This window comes from Notechis scutatus, chromosome 5, assembly GCF_049901735.1.
Source record: "Notechis scutatus isolate UNSWTSFEM ecotype Mainland chromosome 5, rNotScu1.2, whole genome shotgun sequence".
NCBI lineage: Eukaryota > Metazoa > Chordata > Lepidosauria > Squamata > Elapidae > Notechis > Notechis scutatus.
The window spans coordinates 18,723,612-18,750,889 of NC_142013.1; the positions used below are offsets into that span (position 1 = coordinate 18,723,612).

The window sequence follows — 27,278 nt, forward strand, 5'->3', positions numbered from 1 at the left end:
TGAAATGCAGAGGTCCGAAAAAGTGCCTTTTCAAATGTACAAAAAAGCCAAATTCTTTTGAACATGCATTTCTCTTTCATATCTATTTATTATAGTCCATTTTGCATAAAGCCATAGTGAGCTATAAAAAAATGAAAGAATGTTGTCACCTTTAAATTAGTATGTGGGAAATTCATATTGTAGCTGACAGGTTGGCAAAGCTAATATTTCAGCAGAGACACGCTTGAATGCTCAAAATTTTTCTGCTGCTGATTTTTTTATTACCATATTTTTCAGACCATAAGATGCATCTAAGTTTAGAGGAGGAAAACAAGAAAAAATAGTTTCTTGCTTCCGCGTGTCCCGTTTTGCCCTCCCCAGCATCCAGAACAGGATTGGGATAAATAAATACCTGGGCAACACCGGGTAATCGGCTAGTGCTTTATATTTTGAAACATTTCTATGAAGAGCAAACGTCTTTATAACTTTCACGGTTGCATAGGTAACTGTCTCAATTGTAAGGCAAACAAAAATACAATACATACATTCATACATATGTGCAATAGAGTACATTTTTTGAGAATCCATAGGAGTTTTTTTTGCCAGAGAAGGTTACCTGATCAAGATATGGTCAAGAAATGAACTCAGGCTAGAACAAGACTTTCTACCACATAGTCCATATGTTTTTATATTCACCTACTTACCTACTTCTAATGTCTGCCAGCGCCTCCTTTAAACTCAAAATTTTGACAATCCCTTTTCCACTCCTCTATGAATGAGAAAATGTTCATTCACTTTGGAAGCCCCTGACCGTTTAACTAACATTCCAACTATGATTGCTCTGGTAATAGCTAAACACAGAAACACGTGGTTGCTCAGGTTGTTTATAGATTGATGCCAAACCTCAGTAGGGACCTTCTCCTGTCATCACTACCTGAACAATAATATGTGATTGGGTCATTTCCATATCTTTGCTTACTTATATGTAATACCTTAAGTTTGTCAGAATCAAAATAATTAATGATTAAAAATAAAATTGAAGAATTAAGAAATACTACTAATTCTATTACAACAGACATGTCATCTATCACAAAATAAGTTCATTAGGAAACTAAATTTAATTTCAAATTTCTTTACATTCATTACATTTTATGTTAACGTGTTAAGGCACATTAACTTGACAAATGCATAGATTCCATCTTTTCATACGGAGTTTCTATTTTTGTCTCCTGAAGTTTTATGTTGATACTGTTATGACTGATGAATGTTCAGTTGTCAGACGTGTGATTTTTTTTTTGCTTCTGCAACTATTAAAGTGAGTTGATAATAGGTCTCTCTTTTAGTCTATACTGAGATTGCATTAGTTCTTGGATGTTCTTTGGTATCAATTCAGAAACGTAGTATTGCTGAGTAAACTGGAAAGCTAAAGATACAAATGAAGAATATTTATACAATAAAACCAAATGTTTTATAAAAGCACAAATATATTTTTAAACCATTTACAATGGAAAACTGAATTCATGGTATTTATTCATAGATAATATTGCATGATAACAACACAGAATGTAACTCCTGGATTCCTAGAAGATACGCCCAATTCAAATTTACTGAATTTAGATTTATCCTTGAAATATTAAATAATGTTGAATAAGCATAATCTTTTTAAAGTTTATTTTCTACAATAACATGCAAAATGGCACATTTGCATCTGCAATATTATATATTTATCCTCTTTCAAATTGTATTCTATGTCTATTTTTAGGGATGAGGTTTGAGACCACAAGCATTTCTTGAACTTCTGGAGAAAAGATGGCATAACAGACAAATTCAACACATAGTGAAATATATATAATCTTGTAACAGGTCATATTCTTGCAAATCTTAATTCTTACCTAATTGACTTCAGATATTTGATTGGGCCTAGAGACTTGCTTCTCTAAAAATACTGAAAACTAAGACTTCAATATTAATATCATTTTTCTGCATTTATAAAATCTACATTTATTTTAGAACCTCTTAAAGGAATATATTTAAAATGTCCACATGGCAAGTCCCTCAAAAGAAATTATAACTAAGATCCAAATCACTTGTTTTCATCCACTTTTACAGAATACTAATTAGTTATGCCATAAATTTTGTTTAATTAACTGAATTAATTAAAATTTTAATTAATCAACCAAAGATTTGCCTTCATAACCTTATACACCCAATTCTACAGAGAGGCATAGGAATTATGCATCTGTGTGGGATTATACCACCAGCTGCCATCACCACATGTTACATCTTATGTGCTACAGGAGTCTTCAATTACCCATGTAGTTGACAATTCAATACTTTAGATTAAAATTACATAAAGAATAAATCAGCAAATGTTTTACCTTGAAAACTTTCTGAAGTCTTGCTTGTTCCAACTTCTTTCCATAGTTTAACATATCTAGGTAAACAACAAGCACAGTGAATAAAATGGAGCAGTAATAGCCAAATTGCAATCCATGCTTTATAGCAGGGTGTCAAACTCACAGCCCATGAGCTGGATGCATCACATGCTGGCCATGCTCACCCCCGTTTTAGAGAAGGGGAAAAAAGTTGTGATACGTCATGTGATGACGTGTCATCGCGAGTTTGAAATCCCTAGTTTAAAGTGATATATACACATATTCCTAGCATCTCACTCCATCTCTAACACACATTTTTTAAATCTCCCAACTCAGTGGTTACAATGTTACACTAAAAATTACAGTAACAATTAAAACCATCCAAATCGCAATAACAAAAGCAAGGTGAAACAAGAACAAAAGGTGCGCAAGGGGTGTTATAGAAAAGCTTTTATTAATTTCCTATATTACTGCTTCTCTCTCTCTCCCTCTCATATATATATTGTGATTTGATGGTGTCTATTTGTGGGATTTTTGGTGTCTGTGTGGGAGAAAGACCGAAGAGAGTGGGTATGAGTTAATAAATTAGATTAACTTATTAATATAAATTGCCAGTAGAGCTCAAAAGCTAAAAATTAATAATTTTAAAACAATTAGATTTAGAAAAGTAATGAAAGGTGAACTTTAAAACCATTACTCGTCATAATTCAATGCATTTGTCCACTTTAACATCTCATCTACTTCCCATTCCATCACTTGATCTATTCCTTCCTTCTCCAGGGACTTGATTAGACCTTCGGTTGCTCTCTGAATTAAAGCAATTGCCTCAGGATTCTCTGTTTTAACTTGAAGATTTTCTCCAAAGTACCTAGAAAATAGAAATATGTATTTTCATTCATAATAGTTACAACATTTTCATTGAGCATTATTATTATAATCAAATTTATTTGCCACCCATCTCTCACTCTGAGGCAACTATATGTCCTCTTCCCTTTCAAGGTAAGCAACATTATTCAAAGGGCAGAAAAGGAGGAAGAAACAAAAAATGAATAGAATTACTTTGATAGATGAATAGAAATTAATAGAGTAGGTTTGGTCTATAGAGCCAGTGGTTAAGGTTGGAAAGCAGGAGACCATGAGTTCAAGATTTGCCTTAGCCATGAAAAGCAGCTGGGTGACCTTGGGCCAGTCACTCTCTCTCCGCCCAACTTACCTCACTGGGTTGTTGCTGTAAGGAAAATAACAGGAGCAAGGTGCGTCTTCACTGCTTTTGAGTTTTTCTCAAAAATAATAAGGGCAGGAATTAAGCAAGCAAATAAATAAAAATAGGGAATTAAAAGCCTGAGGTAGAAAAAGAAAATGCAGCTAAATCTAGTTTACATCAACACAATCAGTATACTTTCCCAAAGATTTCTGTTCCTACAAACCATCCTTAGATGGTTTGCAGCATCAACAACCATATACAGCTTCACTGCCTTTTAAGCCTCACTTCCTTGTTTGGAGGGAATATCATAAACTCCATCCAACAGTCACCTTCTAAATCTCCCTCTGCTCACTTGCTCTTCCTTTATATCTTTTTCATATTGAACCTCATTACCTTTTTCATACTAGTCATTCATTTTTATATTCAATCAACATTTAGTCTATACCCATTCATCCTTGATCTAGCCAACATTTACTACCATCTGCCCAAAGGAGCATATAGTCATTTTCACCTTTTTCAAAAAATACTGATTCCTTGCAACAAATTGTGCTGCCAAATTCTTTTCGATTGCCATTAGCATTTCTTGAAATTTCTACACTTTCTCCTCTATGGTAATTTTTTGCCATTTATGAATAATTTTAATCCATTTTTGCCTTGAAGCACAAGTCTCTTCACTACAGTAAACTTCATATATTTACTACATTATACAACTCAACATTTATTGCAAATTGTTTGGGGTTTAGCCAACAATACAGCTTCATCTGCCTAGAAAAATATACATTTCCAAATGAAACATCTCTAACATCACATCAAACAGTGCAAAGACATAAAATAACCAAGGGTACATTATGCATGATTGCCTTACTCCTTATTCAATATTAAAACTATTTCCTAATCTTCCTGTTTATTCCCACATGTGCTTTCCTTCCCTCATATATTGTTCTTACTGCATTTGATAGTAATTTTCAAATCCCCATTTGTGCAAAACAAGGCTATTCATGTTTTATTTAACTCAACAAAAATGTAATAGATGTATCACATTCATATTGTTTTCAAAAACCTACCAAAGAGCAAAGCAGTCTTCTGTACTTCCCTTGCTAAACATAAAACTTCCCATACTTTGCCCATTGTTATTCCTCACATCCTTTTGATCAAAATTCTTCCAAATACCTTCACTGACACATTATAAACTAATCCCCTTCGAGTTTTTGTATTCTGGTGTTTTCCTTTGTAGAGGGAACAATAACCTTTTCACAGTGACCAGGCACAGGTGCAATCTACACACATACCTTACAAGTTGCACAACGGTTTGGTAAGAAAATCAAACATATTTAACATGGCATAACATATGCCATGGAGAGCACTGTTTCACAAACTTCACAACTTTAAACATGGCTGTGTGTGTGTATATATATGTGTGTGTAATTCTGGGAATTGAACTCCACCAATCATAAATTGCCAAGTAAAGTCAATGGAAAGACAGCAGGAAATCACAAGTAGCGGTAATGCGAGGTCCTCACTTAATGACCCATGTGATCCTTGCTAAAATGATGGTAACCAGGACTACCGAACTGGCAGCTTTAAGTGGCACAAACACAAGGTTTTTCTATTTATGACAGTGTTGCTTAACAACTAAATTTTCAGTCCCAATTACCATTGTTAAGCTAAACTGTACAGATAATCCTTGAATTATAACCACAACCGAGACCAGAATTTCTATTGTTAAGCAAGGTTTAAGTAAATTGCACACAATTTCACCACCTTTTTTGCCATGGTTGTTAGTTGCAGTTGACATTGACTTTGCAGTTGTCATTGACTTTGCTTGTCAGAAGCCCTCTGGGAAAGTCTCAAATGGCGACCCCATGACCCCTAGGACACTGCAACGGGGACACGGCAATTGTCATAAATACATGCAAATCGGTAAACACCCAAATTTTGACTATGTGACTGTGGGATGCAGTGAGAGTTGCAAGAGGACCACTTGTAAGTCGCTTTTTCCAGGGTTGTTGTAACTTTGAACCATCACTAAATAACAAAGTTGAACACTACCTGTACAATGTATTCATATAGCAATATAATTTTAATTTTTTTGAAACCTTGTTAATAATAACACATTCAAGTGTAGCTTTCCAACACATGGCTAATCAGCCTTGAAGAATTTAGTCTTTGCAAATTGATTAATGTTTTGATACATACTTGTTAGCAATTAATTCATTTATACAATACAATTCCTAGACAGTACAATGCAAGGCAAAAAGTGAAAGACACACGTAGCATTTAAACTTCCACAACAACAATATCTATGATATATTCTGAGACTCATTCAATTAAAAAAATGATTCTGAAAAAAAACTCACCATATTAAATTATCAGGACTGATTTTGACAAGAAATTTCAAATGGTTGCCTAGGGAAGCACGATTTTTAAGAACAACTACTGCACAAAGCACAGTGTGATAGATGGACTACAACTTTCTCTGCCATTAAAAAAAGCCTGTGGCATGTTCCAGTAAATGTAACATGGAACACAAACTCATTCTCTGGTTTCTTCTCTACCAAAGTTTATTGCCTATTTCTGATTCTAAATCAGATCTCTGGCAGAAACTCTGTGTTCATTGTTCACTGCCAGAATCACTATTTGGTAGATTGTAGAGTTGTAATTGCAGAAATGTTCCAATCTCGGATGGCAAACCTCAGATAAAGAATGTTTCCAAGCAAATACAACTCAGGTAAACAAAGTCACTAATCTAAAGGAGGATTAGAAAGAGGAAGTAAACATATGTTAGACTTTAACTAGAGATAATTAATTACTGTGCTAAACAGTAACGAAAGTAAAGCAGTAACCAAAGTTAACCAGTGATGGAGGATAACTAAAAATGTGTATAAATGCAAGACTAGACTCCAATAAAGATCATCATGATTCAGTTGTTCATGATCCAACAACTCGACTGCCTCGTCATTACAACAGTAGATTCTCTGTGTGCTCCTTTATAAATTAGACAGAAACCTGTGATCTTCAGGTGATACTGAACTTTATAATTCCTGAGAACTGGAGCAGCAACTGACAAGATAATATCTCAAAAGCCACAAAATTTTGATGCCACCTGGCCTTAATCTCTTAGGACTAATAATAATCTTGTTCACCTGTTGTTAAAGAACTGGTGCTTTAAGTTAGAAATACCCACGGCTACTCACAAAATACACACTTGGAAATATGTAATGACTTCAGGCTCTCAGGAAGGCAATTTCAATTTTAACAACTCCACCCAAATTGTTTATTTGTGTATTAGAATTAATTTAGCCAGTTGACTGACAATCAAGGTATCTAAAGAACACCCACAAAGCACTGGAGGGCACTGTTGTATAAGAAGAGGTCTCCTTACGAAAGACCATACCAATGTGGAAAGCAGCTTCCAATGGAGCTGATTCACACCTGCACTGTTTTATTGTTCTATTTAGACATAAATAAACAAACACACAAACACCTGGAGAGCTACTTTATTGGACTAACCTAATCTTTCCCGTTTTGTTTTTTTTTTATTTCAAAAAATTAAAACTCATTTAAAATTTTTAACTGACAACTTTTTAAATTATCACAGAACATATCATATACGGTCTGGTTAGTTACCGTGGAAATACAGTAGCTTAAATATTTTATGCCTCCTCCAGTGTGTTAGGATTACAGGTAGTCCTCAATTTACAAACCCAATCAGGACTGAAATCTTGGTTGATGAACAAAATAGGTTGTTAAGCAAGACGCTCAAGTGACTGCGTCACTCAATGACTGCAAGCCCAGCATTCCTGGTTGTGGTCATTAAATGATCTCCTGGGTTGTTAAATGGAGCAAAAGAACTGCCCGCTGAATTCAACTCCCCTGGAAAGAAACTATTCCAGTGAGCTGCAGGAATGGAGCTTGGGGACTTCAGAATCTGACCTCTGTTTTCTGCACCCCGCCAAATAAATTTGGCTCCCCTTAATGTGCCGAAAGGAACTGTAGCTCTAGCAGGTTGTAGAAACAGAGCTCTCATCTTCAGGATTGGAGCTCCTTTTCTCTACCCCACCAAAGGAGTTCAATTCTCCTTGGTAGGCAGCTATTTCAGCCAGCTCCCAGAGGCAGGACAGAATCCTCTCAGCAGGCAACAGCAACTTGTAACCTTCCCTGTTGGCTTCCCCACTGACTTTCTGGGGAAGCCAGCTGAGAAGATTGTGAAGGGTCATCACGGGACACCTGGCAACCAGTCATAAATTTTTGCCAAGCACCCAGAATGCTATCATGTAACCATGGAAATGGGGGAGGGGGCCACGTGATGTTTTACAATGGCTTTAGGGGGGTAAAATACTCCTTTGAGAGGCTATTGCAACTTCGAACAGTCATTAAATGTCTAGCCGTAAGTTGAGGACTGCTCATATAACTTTTGCTAGTTTGACTGAATTTGAATCAGTGATAACTTCAGCCTATCAGGTTGGCATTAAGTAGAGGAAGTTTAACTTGGAAGAACGGTTTGCCTTAGTTCTGTTGCCCTGTCTTTTAGATCACAGGTTTTTTTGAACTTCTGCAAAAACCTGATGGGTTTCAATGAGGGCTAAGGGGGAAAAATACAAACACCACCAATATTCTGTCTCTAGAGCTTTGCCTCTTGATCAGGGATTACAGATTTTTTTTTTAACTAACAGGTTTTCTGGCCTGAAAAGTTTTACATTCCCCAGTCTAGATGAATGCAGCCAATAGAATTGGGCAGAAATGGTTAACTTGTGATTTATGGCAAGCTATTTTCAGCTGATGAATAGCTGTAGCTTAATAATGATGGATTACCATTATATTAGCATAATATGGCTGAATGAATGATAATTAAAAACCACTAAGCTGATAATAAAATGAAAATTGACCACTCTCGCGTTCAGAATTTTAAGTTGCTGTAACTCACATTTTCTTCAGCCATTCAATTTTTCTTGTCTTTCTTCTTTTTTCCATGTTCCGTTTCCTCTGCCGAGGAGAATGATGGAATTCCTGTATTTTGGTATTGTCTTTCGTTGTTAAAGAGTCCACACCCTTCCAGTACTGAAATATATTGTTGAAAACCATTTCACATTTATCAGATTTTTTAAAATTATTTGTCAAGGCTAAATACCTTTAGGACAACTGCTGTTCTGACCCAGCTTCCCCCTCTCTACCAATATGCTCTGGGTTTTTTAGGGCTCAACTTGTTGATGCTTGCAGAGACAGAGAAAATCTGGAGCTTGGCAATGGCTGAATAGTCTGCTATGTTAAAAAGGCAGGCTGCTAAATAGACATTGATATTCCCCCTTCCAATTCTACATTGTGCTTCTTACTAGGTTGGCAACTCTTAACACTGCTGTGAAATGGGCATTACACAAATAAAAGGAAGTATATTAAAGGTAAAGGGATCCCCTTTTCAGTTGTGTCTGACTCTAGGGGACGATACTCATCCCTGTTTCTTAGTCAAGGGAGCCAGTGTTATCCAAAGACATTTCCGTGGTCATGTGGCCAGCACGACTATAAGCCGAGGTGCACAGAACGCTGTTACCTTCCCACCAAAGTGCTACCTTACTTGCATTGGCATGCTTTCGAACTGCGAGGTGGCCAGGAGCTGGAGCGAGTAACAGGAGCTCACCCCATTCCAAGGCACTTGGGTCTCAAACCTGGGCTGTCAGTTTTCCAGCTGACAAGCTCGTTGTCTTTAACTGCTGAGCCATTTATACTAAGGTTTAACCAGATGCTGTAGTTGGTTGGAATTTAGTTGGAATTTTTAGAAATGTTGACAAAATTTGCTTATAAACTAAAAGTGGTAGCCTTTGGGGATTCACCTACCCTATGGAGTTGCATTTTATTTAACTTTTTAGCTTAATATGCAAAAGCGACCCCAAATGAAGAGAAAAAAAGGAGAAGGCAATGATAGCTAATTATATTTCCTTTCAGAATCACCTGAAGCAAAATTGTAGGAAGTGACAAGAACTTTTCTGTTTCGCATCAGAATTCTCTGATATCAATCTTCTACAAATACCACTACATTCTGAGTTGACAGCATAATACAGCCTTTTTGTACAAGTAGTCCTCAACTCACAACCACAACCGAGCCCAAAATTTCCATGGTTAAGTGAGTTTTGCCCCATTTTTTAATCTTTCTTGTCAAATGTTGTTAAGTGAATCACTGCAGTTGTTAAATTAGTAACATGGTTGTTAAATGAATCTGGCTTTCCCATTGACTTTGCTTATCAGGAGATTGCAAAAGATAAATCACATGACCCCGAGACACTAGAACCACTAGCAACACATGCCAGTTGCCAAGCGTCTGAATTTTGATCACATGACTCTGGGGATGCTGCAACAGTTGTTAAGTGTGAAAAATGGCCATAACTCACTTATTTTGAGCAAACTTGTAACTTCAAACAGTCACTAAACTGATAGTTGTAACTCAAGGACTATCTTTAATGCTGTATACTTAGTAAGATTAACCTGTAATGCTGTATACTTAACAAGGTTAACCAAGCAATAGGTTGATTTGTAAATTAAAAGCAAACTCAACTTTTAAAGTAAAATGCCTGACGTTAACCTGTACCATTTCAGAAGACATGTGAGGCAAAAAAGAGTTGAGAGAAAACATTGAGAAGGCAGAAACAGAAAAAGAATGGATAGGAGGGGTTGAGATGCAACTGGTTGAATTAGACCAAACAATTCTGAAGTAGAACTGGAGCAGGGATTGATGGAATAGCTGAAAGGGAAGAGAAATTTCCTGGTCTCTGAGCCGTATCACAGATATTCTTCCCCTTTATGAATTGTTGGGTAGTTGGTGATCTGTAATACAGATTGGGGCAGAAGTGGGAAATCGTCTCCACTTTCAGAAATCCTCCATATCCCTGGAAACTTGGAAAGCTCAATAACCTTCCACAAAAAAAACATAGAAAACATATAATAAATACCAACTCCCCAAAGCATTCTTTGACGAGATTGGAAGGCAGCCCGACACCATTTTGCAGGTTTTGTCTGTGCTTTTAACAATAAGAAACACTGTCAGGGGTGGGATTCTACCAATTCCGACCGATTCGAGCAAACCGGTAATTCCAGTGATCATTTGGCCCCTCCCACCCATCCCTGCTCTTTCTTGTGCTTTATTTCCTTGTTTTGGAGCACAGCTGATTCGTGTGGCAGAGCCGTTTTGCTGCACCTCGGCTGTTTTACTCACTGGGGCTGCAGTAGAAGGTAAGTAGTATAGCTGAAAATGGGCTTTTTGAAAGGGTGGGCATGCGCGCAAACCATGTGATCACTGAACCAGTTGTTACACCGGTTGAATCGCACCACTGAACACAGCCACAACAAATCCTTGAAATGTGTCAAGTGGAAAGAAGTCACCCGTCACAACCTATGCAAACAATCTGTTTGGGGAGGGCAATAACAGAGGAACCAAGTGAGAAATTAAAATATCTATTGTCTTACTCGAATGGAAAGAAGTCTCCAGCCATTATTCTCAATGCGTTTATACCAGTCACTAGTACTTTCATTGACGGTCCCTTTCTGCAACTTCCTTGGATTTGGTTTGGTTGCAATCTTCGCATAGTCTTTGGGGCTATTTGCGCACAAATCCACAATAGGTCTATGAGTAAATATTTTATAGTATATGCTGGGAGGAAACTTGTCCTGCAAGGAGATATCCAGTTTAAAAAGTGGTAAATGGAAAACATGTTGTAGTCGCTGCAATTTGCTTTTGCAGATCCTTAGGGATATTCTCTGTAAATGTCTAATTATTTACCGAATGAAAAGATTCTAAAACAAATCAGAAGCAGACTGGAATTATTTTTCTCTTAAAATGCACTTTTGTGGGTCCCGAGACAAAACATTCTGAAATTGTTTTGGAAGCTCTATTATTTGCATAAAGGGCAAAACAGCCATATAGTATGTTTGTTAAGCGTGAAGCAATCCTGAACTGTATATATCAGGGGTCGGCAACCCGTGGCTCTGGAGCTGCATGTGGCTCTTTCATCCCTCTGCTGCAGTTCCCTGTCACTGGTCAGCTCCATAATTGATAGGGCTTTTGATTAGGACAGGTAGAGGAAAAATGATGCCACGCTAGGAGGAGACTCTATGGTGAGGGAAACGGACTTCTGGTCAGCACAGGAAAAAGTACGCCATGCTAGGAGGAGACTCTATGGTGGTGGTGGGGAACCGTGTTTCCGGTCAGTTCCAGAATTTAATGGGGGCTTCCTATTAGGACCTTTGTGGCTCTTTGAGTGTTGAAGGTTGCCGACCTCTGGTGTATGTATGTATGTATGTATGTATGTATGTGTATATATATATATATATATATATATATATATATATATATATGTATGTATGTATGTATGTATGTATGTATGTATGTATGTATGTATGGCATTGGCTTTGTTCGGGTATTTTCCACGTCATTGTAGTTGTTCTTTTAGTTGTAGCAACGTTTCAGCAGAATCTCATCTGCCATCATCAGGCTTCTGTATAGAAGCCTGATGATGGCAGATGAGATTCTGCTGAAACGTGCTACAACTTAAAAGAACACTACAATGACGTGAAAATATCCGAACTTCGAATCCATACATGTACCAGAAAACTTAAGAATGAATATATATATATATATATATTTTCTTAAGTTTCGCAGATATATGTATGGCCTTCAGCTTTGTTGGGTATTTCCACGCCATAGTAGTGGTGCTTTGTTGTAGCAACGTTTCAGCAGAATCTCATCTGCCATCATCAGGCTTCATCAGACGGACACAATACAGAAGCCTGATGATGGCAGATGAGATTCTGCTGAAACGTGCTCAACTTTAAAGCACACTACTATGACGTGGGAAAATCCGAACAACTGAACATATATATATATACAAAATATATATATATATATATATATATATATATATATATATATATATATATATATATATATATATATATATATATACACACACACACACACACACACACACACACATACATACATACATACATACAGAAGGAGGTAACTGACAATGCTAACTACAGTACTGTTAAACAAGTATTCTGACTTTCAAAACATTTTCAATTCTCTGCCAGCAACACATATAATAAAATGAGAACGATTCTTAAACTAATAAAAGCCAAATAAAAAAACCACCACAAAAATATAATAGCCAATAAAAACGAAGGGCATTTTCTTGGTGGTCTGCACACAAGGAATTTGACTGAATCTCTGCTGGAACTTGAGTGAGATGGCTTTCTTCCTTCCTGTGAACTTCTAGCTACTTCAACTAGACCAGTACTGATAACTCATGACCAAGATCAAGGGTCTCCAAACTTGGCAAGTTTAAGACTTATGGACTTCAACTCCCAGAATTCCTGAGCAAACATGACTGGAGGAGGAATTCTGGGAGTTGAAATCCCCAAGTCTTAAAGCTGTCAAGTTTAAAGACCCCTGACCAAGACTATGTGCCCCTTTACTAAGACATTGCAAGAATGTAAATTGTTTCAATGAATGCCAAAGCAGTTGGGCGCTCAAAAAACACCATTTTGATTCTAATAGTGAAAGCCAGTTTGTTGCAATAGTTAAGGAAACAAAAAAAGTCCACGACTTCTAATCCCATCTTAGGGACAAAAACCCACTGGATGGTCTTTGGATTGTCACTCTCTGAGCCCCAGGAAGAAGGAACTAGCAAACCACTTCTGAAATCTTGCCAAGGAAACCTCAAGGGCTTGTCCAATGCAAAGAGTCAACAGTAACTTGAAGGTGCACACACAGGCGCATTCTACTATCAAGCTTTGCTCATCGTGTAAAATGAAGAAGAAAGTCTGTTTTAAAGATGTCTTCAGGCTTTTTGCTTACACAGTTTTAGTTTCTGCACTTTACTAACAGGTGATAAAATCCTGGCATAAACTTACAAGTACTCACAATATGTTTTTTAAAGTATGAAAAAAATGTGTTCTTTGTAAATTTACATTTTGTGTGATTATATTAAGGTGCATACCTGCACATGTGCACAAAGACACAAAGACATACAAATATGAACAAGCACTCATATTTGTACACTTGTTTTAATTATTATTAAAATATAATTGTTAAATGTAAACTCACCCCACCTAGTCTGAATTTAATATGAACTCCTGCTGCAGCATCTAAAAATTCTGCCTGTAATCAAACAAAATTTTACGTCTGATAGCATGCAAAAATTTTAAAAAGTTAATGAACTTCATTACTCTATATATCAAAAACAGTGATAGAATATTGCTTTTTAAAATTGGAATTAAATTGGAATAAAACAATTGACTTTAGGACCTCATTTTAACAGGAAAGATGACCTTGCTTTATTTTACGTAATTCCTGAAAACTGGGTTTAATTTTTGAGACACACATTTTTCATTTCTCATTCTATATTTATTTTGAATCAATATTTGCAACCACAGAAAATCCTGAGTTGGCTGTTGGCTATTCTGGGCGGAAAAGAACAGAGTTCTGTCAGCAACTCAGCTGTGAGTACAACTGAGCAGGTTTCCACATGGAAAGCCAGAACACTATCAGAACAACCTTTAGGACAGAGATGGGCAACTATGGCCCCTTTACAACCAATGTTGCTAGGCCAGCTGGCTCAGGAATTCTGGGAATTGAAGTCTAGAGAGTCATAAAGGGGCCATAGTTGCCCACTCCTTCTTTAGGGTCTCCTTTCCACTTTCTTTTGAGGAGGTAGAAGAGAAATCTGACACTGATCCAGTTTTATACAGGTAAGCAGAATGGTCTATCAGCAGATCCAAGCAAGCCAAGTTCGTTGTGCTTTTCTTTTTGTCGTTAATATTTTTATTGAGTTATAGAGTAATACAAAATACAAAGGAAATAGGAAAGCAGTGGGGAAGGAAAGGGGAAGAAGTGAGGAAAGATAAGAAAAAAAGAAAAAGAAGCGTTGACTTCTGACAGTCTCTGTTACAGTAAAATAAGACCTCAACATCAAACCACAGCTTTTTCCTAATAGTATAAACAAGCCATTTCTATAAAGATCTATCCATGTAATCTATAAAACCCAAAGTTAGAGTTACATTCTTCCCCACATCAAGCACGAAGTTCAGAAGCAGTTTCCATGTGGAAACGAAAGTACTTTATGTTCTTTTCTTTTATCAAAGTGGTCCCTTTTGCCATTTCAGCCAACTCCATCAATTTCTCAAACAAGTTTGTTGGGCTTTTCCATGCAAAGCTGGAGCCTTGTCTGAATTCCCTCCAATCTTTGCATGGCAAGCCAAATATCCATTTGCCCAGGCTGAGATGAAGCAAGTAAGCGTTGGCAGTAATTCTCTTTGCATGTGCAAATTTGAGGCCTCCTGCCATAAATGATAGTTAGTAAAATGAAAAAAAGAGGGTTTAGCACATAGGTATGTAGCTTTTAAATGACGTCATTCGACAACATTTTGGTTTGGCACCAATTACAGAGAAGATGAGAGAAGGCTGGCTTCACTGGTATGGACATGTCTCCAGAGAGCAGCACCTTCCACCGTGGCCAAGACTGCCTACCAATTAGAAGTCAATGGCTGGTGACCTTGCGGGCATCCAAAACAGAGATGGCAAGACACCATCAACAAAGATATGCAAGTTGCGGGCCTGTGCCCTGGAGACACAGCTGGCCATGCAAAGTGGCATTCGGTGGTCTGAAAAACAGGCCCTGCACCTGCAGGAATACGCTAGGAGGAAGGAGGGAAGTAGGGGGAGGAGGAAGAGGAGGGGAGGAAGAGGAGGAGGAGGGGAGGAGGGGAGGAGGAGGAGGAGAGAGAGGAGACAAAAGGGAAGGAAAGAAGAAGAAATGTAGCTTTTAAATATTCACTACAAACTTATACCATGTTAAGCCATATTAAGTGGCACACTGCTGTTAATGTTAGACATACCATGGAGCAGCATTACCTTGGATCAATTATAAAAGTGTGAATGCTTAATGTTTACTACTTCATTTTAGCCCTTACCTCTCTAGGCTCAATGTACTTCATAAGATGGGAAGGTTCCCCATATTGCTTAAAGCCTATAAGCTCTTTATAGTATTCAAATACACCCATATCCTGGAGGGAACAAATAAATGCACTCTAGTTATAAATACAAATATTACATTTGCTGACACTGGGCTCTTTTAACATTTCACCCAGGCTTCCCCTGACACAATTATTAATTCTTATTGTGCTGATTGTATGTTATGGTGTCCATAGAGGTGATGGTGAGGTTTATTTATTTGCTTGCTTATTAAATTTCTATAGCCACTCACCTCAACCGGTAACTTGGGCTAGCTTACATTTCTAAATCTTTAAAAACATTTAAGACAATTAAAAATAAAATAAAAAAACCATTATTTAATATTTAAATAATTCTATTTGAAATGATAGAAACATTCAAAAATAAATGTATGCAGCAGCCAAGGTACTTAGCCAATTAACAGTGCAGCCACGGAGTTTCCGGTTTGTCGGCTTCGCGGCGGTAGGGATTCGCGAAGCTGCGCGATCCTGCCGCGCTAGCCGTTTTGGGGCTCCGACCCGGACGGGTGCGGAGCAAGGCTGCCCTGCAGGGGTAGCTGAAGGTAAGGGGATCCGGAGGAAGGGTCTGGGGTGTTGCAGACCCCCTCCCTGGCGGCAGAACCCCCTTTTACCAGGACGGTGCAGCGGCGGTCCGTAATGGCCGCCACAAAGAAGTCGGCAGCCGGGCAAGTATGCGCAGGAGGAAGAAGAGAAAGTTATTGAAAGTGAAAGTTCTTCTTGGTCGACCCAGGGCTTTGAGATTTATCTAATTTAATTCCTGGAAAAGATGGTTTTTTGATGATTTTTCCACAAGAGAAAAAAAAGCGGCTATTTTGAGGTGCTGAAAGGAAAGTTTACTCTCCCTCCCGACGGAATTAAGCCGGAAGGGAGAGGATAAAGAAAATATATAAATTTGGATCTTGTTGGAGGAGATGCCTTGAAGATTTGAGGACAGAAATATAATTTTAATAAGGCTTTAAAATATAGATTTGGACTCTTTTTGTATTTGTTTGATACCACCCCTGGAAGAGGAAGGGGAATTTTGGCTTGCTTGGATTTATTGAGGATTGTGGATTTTGGGATTGTTTTACCTTTCTCTCGGAATATTTGGTTGGTGTAAGAAGAAAGAGGAATAAAGAAAAGAAAAGATTTATTTATAATGGCTTTCCCTTTTGAAGACCTGAGGGATGAATATGAGCAAACAAAAGCAGCCTGCAAAGATGGTATGGAAAAAGCTTTTCTATTTCTAGAAATGGCACTGGTCAATTACCAACAGACAATGGAACAGATGGAAACAGAAGTTGTTCCAGAAGAACAACAAGGAAAAGACGAAGACGCCATCTTTATTGAATCCCAAAACTTATCTAAGGAAGAAGGAAGGAAGAGAGCAAGGAAAATGAAGGACTTAAGATCTAAAAAACATTTGAGAAAGAGAAAAATATGATGCAAAGTAAATATAATGATAGCAAACAAGAGAAAAAGGGAACACAACAGAAAAGGGATCCCAGCAAGGCAGAGGTTAGAAGAAGAAGGTGGGGTAGGAAGATTTGGTGGGGGAAGAAAGAAAGGGAAAGGCGGAGAAAAGCCTTAAAGTTTTAAAATTGGATGGGAGAAGAGGAATTTTTTTAGGGACAAAGGATGAAATATAAACTTCTGTAAGAAAGATTCTGCTAGGTACAGAAGATGGTATTGTAACATTTATATTTGAAATAGTAAATTAGAATGGTTTAAGATTTAATAAGAAATTAAAATGTTGAAGTTTTTAATAATGATTGATTTTTAAAATGTAATAAAATATTGAAGGAAAGGAGGATACAATGTATTTAAACATTTTTGGTGGATAGAATGTACCAAGCAGAACCGAATTGGGTATTTGTTATGTTGAATGTTAATTTTACTAACTTAGGGGAGGATAGAAAGGCATCATACTCTGATTAGTGATTTCAGGAGAAATTCTTTTTATTATAAGAAGAGATAGAGGGATAATGAATGGGCAAAAGATATAAATTTAATGATTTAATTAAGATGGATTAAATAAGATAAAATTGTGAAGAGTGATATGCGCTGCCCATGCAAAGAGAGGTAACTGGGGCCAAGGTACTTTACTAAAAGATTTTTATGTTTGTTTGTGTTTGTTTGTGTTTTATGAGAATATTGGGGAAATTTTTGTAGAAAGACAGGAAAAGATTTAAATATGTAATGATTTGTTTGTTGTTGAAATTTTTAATAAAACTTGTTTTTTTAAAAAAAAACAAAAAAACAGTGCAGCCACAAATGGGGCTCTTAACATATTCAGAGCTCCAGGCTCAGGTACCCAGCCACGTTTTTAAGCCTTACGAAAGGATAGCGGGGTTGGGGCCATTCTAATCTCCAAGGGGAGAATATTCCACAGAACAGGGGCTATTATGGAAAAAGCCCATCTTTTAGTGCCCCCCCCCCCCGCCCCAGCTGACACTCTGTGGCTGATGGGATCTGCAGCATGCCCAATCTGCTGGATGAAATTAGCTGGGTAATGTGATGACCAAGTGGCACAAAGGCAATACAATCAAATAATAAGTAGGAGTCCTTTTATTGGCTCCAACTTTGCCCCCAATGTCCTGGTTACCTTCTAGCTGGAGAAGAACTCTCCCATGAACAGCCTTTGGCTACAGAGATTCAAGTCCAAAACGTTGTCAACAAAAACTGTAACTATAAGTCCAATCAAGGCAAGATGAGGTAATTAGTCTGGCAGGGCAAGAGAAGGAATTCCAGGCGTGAAGGAATGGCAGTAATTCAACCTGGTTGGGAGGATGCCAGGAACGCAGATAACCAAAGTCAATACAAGATAAACTCTGGTTTGTTCCCAGCAGTCGCCGCTCTCAGCTTGCATCTCTTTTAAACTCTCTTCCCAGGTGTGCCTAATGAAGGGAATCAGAGCCCTTTCCTCCCCTGTAAGCCATGCAACCCATGTTGCTCTCTTCTCCGTTCCTCCCTGTCTGCCCTAGGATGAAGAGGGGGTGGGCCTGGGTCTTCCTCTGACCTCCCTCTCCCTTGTTCTACCTCTTCCCTGCTCTGCCCAGCCGGACTTTTCCCTCTCTAGCTTCCTCCACAGCCAACAGAGCCACACTCCCGCTCCCTGTCAGCTGTTCGTCTTCCTCCTCGGATTCAGATTCCAACAGGGGCATGACAGGTAGAGACTGTTGGAAAAAGGCAAATCCTTCAAGTGTTCAAAAAGAAGCTCAAGTATGAAACAGAAGGTTAGAATCAAGATTGTAGATCAGTGATCCCCAACCTTTACGGTTCTGTGGTTGCCGGCAGCGGCAGCAATGGGGGGAAAGGGAATAGTTTCACACACGCAACCTAATCCTGTGCACAAGTTGAGTTTCATGCACTTGCCCACTTGTGTGGCCAGGTCCCCAATAGGCTGCGAACAAGGGGGGTTGGGGACCCCTGTTGTAAATGACACCTTCCGAGTATAAATTCAAATCATCTAGGCTCCAAATTCTACAGATTAAATAGAGCTCTTTTTATTTTTTAAATTCACTATTGGTTGCCATATCAGGGAAAAGTTTCCATGGCTTGATTAACCATGATTTGTTGAATAAACCATAATTGGCTGGCTGGCTTCACACATTCTCTTAAACCATCAACTACAGCTTACAAAACAAAACTGCCTGGTTCACATATCATGGTCAGCAAAAAAACTACAAGTCACATCATTGTTGATTATGATGTGTGAATCCCTGGAACGATGGGAAAAAGTGGTGGGACACAGTGGTGGGATTCAATTTTTTTTACTACCGGTTCTGTGGGCATGGCTGGATGGGCGTGGTGTGGCTTGGTGAGCATGGCTTGGTGGGTGTGGCAGGAGAAGGATACTGCAAAATCCCCATTCTCTCCCCATTCCTGAGGGAAAGTTACTGCAAAATCCCCATTCCCTCCCCACCCAACTAACCTGCTTTCCAGCTCTGTTCTCCTGTTCAGGGCAACAAAAGAAGACCCAGCCAATCAGCTGGAATTCGGGAGGCCGAGAATAGATGGGGGGCGAGACCAGTCAGAGGTGGTTCTGTGAACTACTCAAAATTTCTGCTACCAGTTGTCCAGAACTGGTCAGAACCTGAATACCACCTCTGCTGAATACCACCTCTGGAAGGACAGAGTTTTTTATAGATATAAGATGCCCCTTCAATTCTTCAGCCAGAAAAGGGAACAACTGTGTAGATGCAATATGACATTTTGTCCCTTAAAACTGCAACAATTTTGGGACCTACAGGTTTCAATCCATCCAAAATGTGTAGACGTTTACATAAATACACTTGAAAAGCTCAAAAAGCATTATTACTCTAGAACGAGGGATGAAAATGTATTTGAAGTATTGTTAACTTACCAGCCATCTTTTCCAGGTTTTTTGAATGATATGTGCTGCTTTATCCCTTTTCTCTTCTTTCTCACCACGGAATAATTCTATCAGATCCTTTGGATTTATCATACGTTTTCCAAAAGTTCTTAAATTAAAATTTCCATGATACCATTATGCTCTATTATGAAATAATTATTTGGGTGTTTTTTTTCTTATTTTAAAAGTCCCCTTTTCAACACTACACAGCCACGAAGAAGAGTTTAAGCATTATATAATTTGCATAGAAGTCCAAATGACTTTTAAAAATGCAAATATAAATAGGCCAAAACCCAAATCTGGATAAATGAAATAATATCACCCTAACCCTGGTGATAAAATCACAACCAGCAGCTTAAGCATCAATCTTCAGTTTTAGGGACACTGAATACAGATCCATGGAGACAATTTAAAGTTTTACACCAAGCACTAAGCACTATCAATCAGCTGGCCATACAGGAAGTAGGGCCAGTGTACATAAAACCAAGAAGACTTCTAGAAGAGAAGAGTTGAAATCCACCACTTTTCAACTTACTGTCCTAAACCCATGGGATTCAAATTATTTTTACTACTGGCTCTGTGGGTGTGGCTTGGTGAGCGTTGCAGAGGAAGAAGGATACTGTAAAATCTCCAGTCAGAGGTGGTATTTGCTGGTCCTCCGAACTACTCAAAATTTCCGCTACTGGTTCTCCAGAACTGATCAGAACCTGCTGAATACCACCTCTGCCTAAACCTCCTCAGTCCACTAGAGCAGGAGTGTCAAACTCAATTTCATTGAGGGCCGCCTCAAGGTTATGTTTGACTTTGGGAGCCCAGGGTGGGCGTGACCAAGATGGGCATGCCAACTCGACATTACTCATGTTGGGGGCACATGTTGTGGCCTGAGTGCTCTGCCAATGAAAACGGGTTTCCGAGCTCTGTTTCCAGCCGCGACGGCCTCCTGTAACTCTCTGCCAGCAAAAATGGAGCCCGGGAGGGCTGCATGTGGCCCTCACGAGCCCTGTTTTCACTGGCAGAGGCACCACAGGCTGGTCCTTTGCTGTTTCCAGGGCAGCTCCGTGGGTATTGAGGTCCACCACAACCTGCGGAGACAGCAGCAGATTCAGACAGTGAGGAGAACAGTGGATTGTATCTAAGAACCCCCGTGGGCCGGATTTGGCCTGCGAGCCTTAAGTTTGACACCCCTGCACAAGAGCAGTGTTTCCCAACCTCAGTAATTTTAAGATGTCTGGACTTCAACTCCCAGGATTCTCCATGCTGGCTGGTGAACTTTGAGAGCTGAAGTCTATCTATCGTAAAACAGATGAGGTTGAGAAATGGTGCACTAGAGAAGCAACTTGGAATCCATGGCTGAAGGTGAGACCTCTTATTTTGCAGTCTTCTGGGTGTTCAGTAATTTCAACTGGTGAAAACTGTATAATTTCCCATACACTGAAACAGGAAAAGTGCAAAGATTATAATTTTAAAATAACCCCATTACAATTAACAACAAAGAAAACTTCCTTTAATCCAAACGCCCTTGGCTTTGTTCCTGTGTGTCAGAGGGATCCAGCAATGTAAACAGCGCACCCCTCAAAATTATACCATGCATCTCTCCACAGTAAACAGCAAAATATTGCCCACCTTGCTAAAAGATGTAAATACATACTCCTGCTATGGGATAATTACAGTCTTACCCGTATTTTTTCTTGGAGTCGGCCTGCATTGTAGTACTACGTTTGGTGCTGGAAAAAAAAAATCAAAACTGGATTACTATGCTATTCATGATTTAGGGGGGAAATTTGCTGATAATTTCCATGGTTTGATATTTTATAGCATGAAGGGGGAATAGGTTGGGGGTGGGTTGTATATTGCTGAATAGCACTCATTCAGGTATATGAACATTGCGGATCATTAGCACATCTAAAAGACGTGAAAAGAAAAAGATGAAAGGCTACTGTTGAAAGAAATAACTTTCTGGGTCCAGTTCCAAGTGGGGAAAAAGACACTGGAAACATGGAGGCTGTTTGGAAAGATGGTTTAATGGTGGACAGGACCACATGGCTTGGAGCTCCAAAGTGAAAAGGATGATCACATGCTTCAAGATGTTGGGTGAAGGAAAAGAAGGAAGGGCTGAGATACTGAGAGTCCCTTATCTATCCTCTGTTGGGATTTGAATTTGAGCTTGTATTCTGATTGGTTGTCAAGCTCCCATGGGGCCATGCAGGGGCAACTCTGTGGGCTTTCCTGAATGCCAGGCTTGGTTGAGCCTTGCAGGGATGATGATGTGATGAAAGGGCTTTGGGCAATTCCTATTATAGCTCTACCTGGAGATCTTTGTTATGTAAAATATTCTGGCCCAGGCCTTAATGGCCCACCCATAAACAAAGGTGGGGGTGAGCTTCTGCTTCTGAGTTCCTACTCTTTTTAGGGGAAATATTCTGCCTTTTAAATATTTCCTAGGCTATTTCATTTTTCTGGGAAAGGGATGGGTGCCAATTTCCTACCCTACATCATATAAACTCTTTAATACCGACAGAAAAGAATATTTGTAGCTCAGAACTGAACAGAGGGCCTTGGTGCTGTCTGAGTTTGATTGTTTGTTTGTTTTTTGCAGACGCTTCATTACCAAACTGGGTAACATCATCAGTGCTCTACTGAAACATCTACAAAAAAACAACCAAGTTCAGAAAGCACCAAGGACTCAGCAAACTGTTTAGTCTGTGGCAGTATTTATTAAAGTGTGGTCCTATGAGAGCTCCTTAGTCTCACAGAGAAATCAAAATTATTTGCCAGCTATGTTGAAAAATAATGCATTAAAATTCCATCAAACAATTGTGAGATGTGGTAGCAACAGCAAATGCATTCATTCTAATTTTTAATACGGTAAATATTGATAAATATAACCCATACAAACGAACGCTCTTTGAAGTTCCTTCCCATTTTAAAATGGGAAGAGGGTCCCGACAGGTAAAACAGGTTAAGAAACTGGATCTGTATTCTGTAGGTTCCTTGTAGTTACTAACAGATTTTAGCAATTGCACTGTAAAAGTTCTTTTTATCGCATTTTTATAGTCTGTACCTTTTACTTTGAAATGACATTGGCAATAAATGGGTACTTAACCAATAACTTGTTTTATTGTGCTTCGCTTTATTTATTGTGCTTCGCAGCTCCACCAGCTTTTTAAAAGATTACAACTTGTGAAGGCTCAGGTAATGATTTTTATCTATTCAGATATTAGAACTTTCTAGAAACAAAGTATTTTTAAATTGAAATATGTATATTGGGGTTTTTTTTAGACCTAATATTATTGTACATTTAAGAGAATGCAGTATAGCGTAAATGTAACTTTTATGTGCTCGGGAAACCAAAACATTAATGTGACTTACTTTATTGTGATACTTGCTTTATTGAGGTAGTCTGGACCCAAACCCGCTATATTTTCCAGGTATGCTATAGCTTAAGATGTGTGTGCAGTAATCCAGAGACAAATAAAATTTTTCAGAGTATATTAGATGGAATTCTGAGTGTTCAATTGTTTAGAAAACAATGTAGAAAGGTGAAATCAAATCCTAGACACATTTAAATTAGATTATTCTTGGAATCAGCTGTACACTGTCTTTGAAGGTGGTTTTCAACCTTCTTTGAAGATGGTTTTCAACCTTCCATTGGTTAAAATCAGATTACATGCGTACATTAATTCCTTTGTTATTAAGTCATTGCTATTAAGTACTACATTGCTGCCAACCTCAATTCAAAATTCTTCAAGGCCCAGAATAAGCAGCTAACTCTATTAGGTTTTCCATAGGAAGCTGGATGCAGATTAATTTCAGAACTTATTTATTTATTTTCTGTTTATTTTCTGAAAACCAGAAATGTAATGGTATCTAATCTAATGAAAGACCAAAGGATCTTCTTTGTTGATGATGCCACCCTGAAACACTGAGAGGTCTGTTTCATCTTCAGTGTCATGGAATTGCATAATACGCCCTAGGAAAACAAACAAACAAGCAAACCCACATACCAAATTTGCGAATGCAACAGATTAAGCTCTGCCTAAAGCTATTGTGAGTTTGGCAGGTGAACTGATGGGCATTTTTAAACCCATTGTTTCCCAAACCTGGCAACTTTTAAGATGTGTGGACTTCAACTCCCAGAATTCCTCAGCCAGCATGGCTGGCTGAGGAATTCTGGAAGTTGAAGTCCACAGTATCTTAAAGTTGAGAAATACTGATTTAATCCTCCCCGGCTGCAACCCTGTTCCCCTCGGCCCTCCCGCTCCCTGCTTCCGATCCCGAAGCCTGCCTGATTAAAGTGGAACCGGCCCGGAGCCCAGCGGTGCCCTTCGATTTCCGGCGGAGGCGACTTTGGCCGGTCGTGGAACCCGTTTCGGTTGCCACAGCAGCCACCTGGCGGCGAGACGCAGACGGCCTGCCGGGGAAAAAAAGGCGGCTGGCCTCAAGAGACCGACGCTGCAAAGAGTCGGCCGTCTCTTTCTGCGCGGTTTTTGCCTCCAGAGCCCTCTGATAATGCAGTCTGACCACCCTTTTTTTTTTCAACCATCTTGCCCCAAAAGGTGAATAATCAGTGAATAATTTTAATAAAGGGGAATTTTTTCTGGCATGGATTTGCATTTGTATACATTCCTGAAAGCATCTTTGGTGAACTGGTAGAGTATTGACAGCTGCTTTCTGAACATGGGATGCCTGACCACCTGGAAAGCCAACCAGCAAGAGTCATTGTGGCATAATAATTGTGGCAAATGCAATCTTCCTGTATCCCAACATAGTCTTGAAAGGAGCAGGGATAAATCAAGAAAAGAGGAAAGGTCAAATTGTTATTTATTGCTATAAAGATCTACACATTTGGGACAGTTTTAATGAATGTAAAAAAATCTATTTCATTAATTAAAAACTGAAGATTCTAATATTACACATAATTCAGTTATTTAAAATAGATCTGAAAGTGTCACTTTCCTTAATGCTGGACTAATGTCTATTCTGATGCTCCAGTAATGGCCTATTGGTTAATACAATTGGCTCATGGGAGACTCATGCTGTTCTCATCAGTGAAAAGAAAATACTGTACAGGTAATCCTAAACTTATGACTGTAATGGAGCCTGCCCATCATGATTCATACTGGTTTTAAAGCAGGTTGGTCATGTGTCTGTCCCAATTTTAAAAACTTTTTTTGAGCCAGTCGTTAAGTGAGTACTGCAATTGCTGCAGTTGTTAAATGAATGCCAAACCTATATTTCTATGGGCCCAGTTTTGCCAAAATCTTGAAGGAAACTATTGTAAAATGTGGTTATGCGACCATGGGAAACTGCAAATGGCTATAAATGCAACCCAGTTGCTGAGTTCCTGAAGGACAATGGTGGTAAATCAATCAGAATTTAGAACAATCACAAGTTGAGCAAGCAACAAGTTCTAAGTCAAGGATTACCTGTATGATTCAAAATAATTATTTTAGTGGAGAAGATTTTGACTTGCTGTCTCTCACTAAATTAATTAATGGGACCTGTAGCCAAATAAGGTTCATGTAATCTAGCAAAGAGGCACTCAAGCTTGCAAGGTTAAATGTAATTAAGTCAGGCTGTATGGTCACTGGTGCTCATCAAAATATTTACTATTTTAATAGCCTTGGCAACATTAAAAAGACACTCCCCCTGAGTTAATTATGAGAGTTACGCAGCCAAAAGTTTGATGTATTTAAGTGAAACCTGTTATTGTTTTAATATGATCACTTTGTTCCTTTAAAGAGTTATTAATTTAAACAATGACCAGGAGGCAGAACCGAACCAATACTATCTGGATCAATGACTGACATTCAAAGCAAACAGGAACTTCTTTTATTTGAGATAAGTAACCACTGAGCACCGTTTGTACTATTAAAAAGTATGGATAAGTAACCCTGTACTTACCTATCAGGAAGGTAAGCTCAAATGAGCTCAAACAAGTTACTCTTAAAGAAATTGGTACCGAGTTACAGTCTTACTGATTTTCCCCGTGTTTATTTCCTGTGCACATGGCAAAACAATATATACCACAAAGCTCTTCTCATAAATCAGAAGTTGCTTTTTAGTTTCAACCAGATGATATCTCTCGAAATCCTTTTTGATGGTAGGAAATTATTTGGCTCCTTTGAACTAACATGTAACCTGCTGTGGTTGCTCACTTCTATTACCAAGCTTCAAGGGTTGGCAAATTCATGCAAGCTTTCATTTCCTGTTAATGGTAAAGAGGTCTAGTCACCCAGCAACTTCAAAAGATGTTCCCATCCAGTGCAGAGTGACCTAATTTATAGAGCCTGTTGGGCAACTTTTGGGTAGGTGTGTGTTTGGAAATCAAGACGCAACTTGCATACATAACACCGAGACCCACAGACAGATACACACTAAGTCAGGAAGCTGTTATTTTGCCTGCCTGCCTACCAGGCTATTTGTAGAGAATGCAATTTTCATTTGCATGGCCTGCCAAACATGCTAATCAGGCTTTTCCAGGAAGCTGCAGTCCCAGCGTACCTGGAAGATAGCAGAATAGGGAAGATTAATTTGGATTTGAAATTCAGAGAGGGAACGGATATTCTATCCATCTATTGTGTGTGTATGTGTGTGCGTACATGCACCATCAAGTTAGTCTTGACTCCTGGGGACTATATGGAGAAAGCCATACACTGCCTTCCTCCTATAGCTAACTCCAAATCACCTTATTAAGCAGGGTTTCTCAACATTGGCAACCTGTAGTTTTGTGGACTTCAGCTACTACAATTCCTCAGCCAGCCATGGGAGATTCCAGGAGTTGAAGTCCATATACCTTCAAGCTGTTGAAAAACAGGGTTGAGCCCTACAGACTCTTTATTTTTACTCTAGTACCTTTAAAACTAAGCGCTATAATTGTCTCTCTATCTATATTAAGAGCTAAAATCCTTCAAGCTTTGTACTAAGACGCTAAACAGCTAAGAGCTCTACAGAGTCCTTATAGTCTTGGAGCTCTTTTAGAATAAATTCTTAACCTGGAAAGTTGCCTTGAACTCACTTTGAAATGCCAGTGCTACTTAACAGCAAGTCCTTCACCAAAAATATCAAAACAATAGCCTTGACATAGACAGTTAACATAAAGTCAAGCCAAGACTTTTGTTTTTTTAAAAATGGCATAAAAGAACCTCTTCCATTTATTCTTCCCTTAGCAATTAACAAGCCATTTTGGGAAGGCTATGTTTTCTCAGTTAACATTGTAGTAAGGTCAGCTTCCAAGTCTTGGTTTACAGGTATTACAATTCCCATTCAGAAGTGGTATTTAGCCGGTTCTGACCAGTTCTGGGGAACCGGTAGTGGAAATTTTGAGTAGTTTGGAGAACCGGGAAAT

General features: G+C 38.6%; 1 protein-coding gene across 3 annotated transcripts; it reads right to left on the reverse strand.

Annotated features, from left to right (window-relative positions):
- Positions 1 to 406: 406 nt before the first annotated feature.
- On the reverse strand, positions 407 to 26,189 carry C5H11orf65 (chromosome 5 C11orf65 homolog). 3 transcript variants are annotated; one of them, XM_087966232.1, is made up of 10 exons: positions 25,835 to 26,189; positions 21,607 to 21,654; positions 19,922 to 20,039; positions 15,517 to 15,609; positions 13,652 to 13,705; positions 11,011 to 11,211; positions 8,483 to 8,616; positions 3,052 to 3,222; positions 2,358 to 2,413; positions 407 to 1,402 (listed from the first exon to the last, which is right to left on the reverse strand). In XM_087966232.1, exons 2-10 carry the CDS (start codon positions 21,633 to 21,635, stop codon positions 1,290 to 1,292), a joined length of 969 nt encoding a protein of 322 aa, XP_087822358.1. In that variant the 5' UTR covers positions 21,636 to 21,654; positions 25,835 to 26,189; the 3' UTR covers positions 407 to 1,289. The 3 variants fall into 3 exon arrangements, with proteins under 3 accessions (XP_087822358.1, XP_087822357.1, XP_087822359.1); XM_087966231.1 differs by lacking the exon at positions 25,835 to 26,189 and adding an exon at positions 24,216 to 24,359; XM_087966233.1 differs by lacking the exon at positions 25,835 to 26,189 and adding an exon at positions 23,300 to 23,421.
- Between the last annotated feature and the right edge of the window lie 1,089 nt (positions 26,190 to 27,278).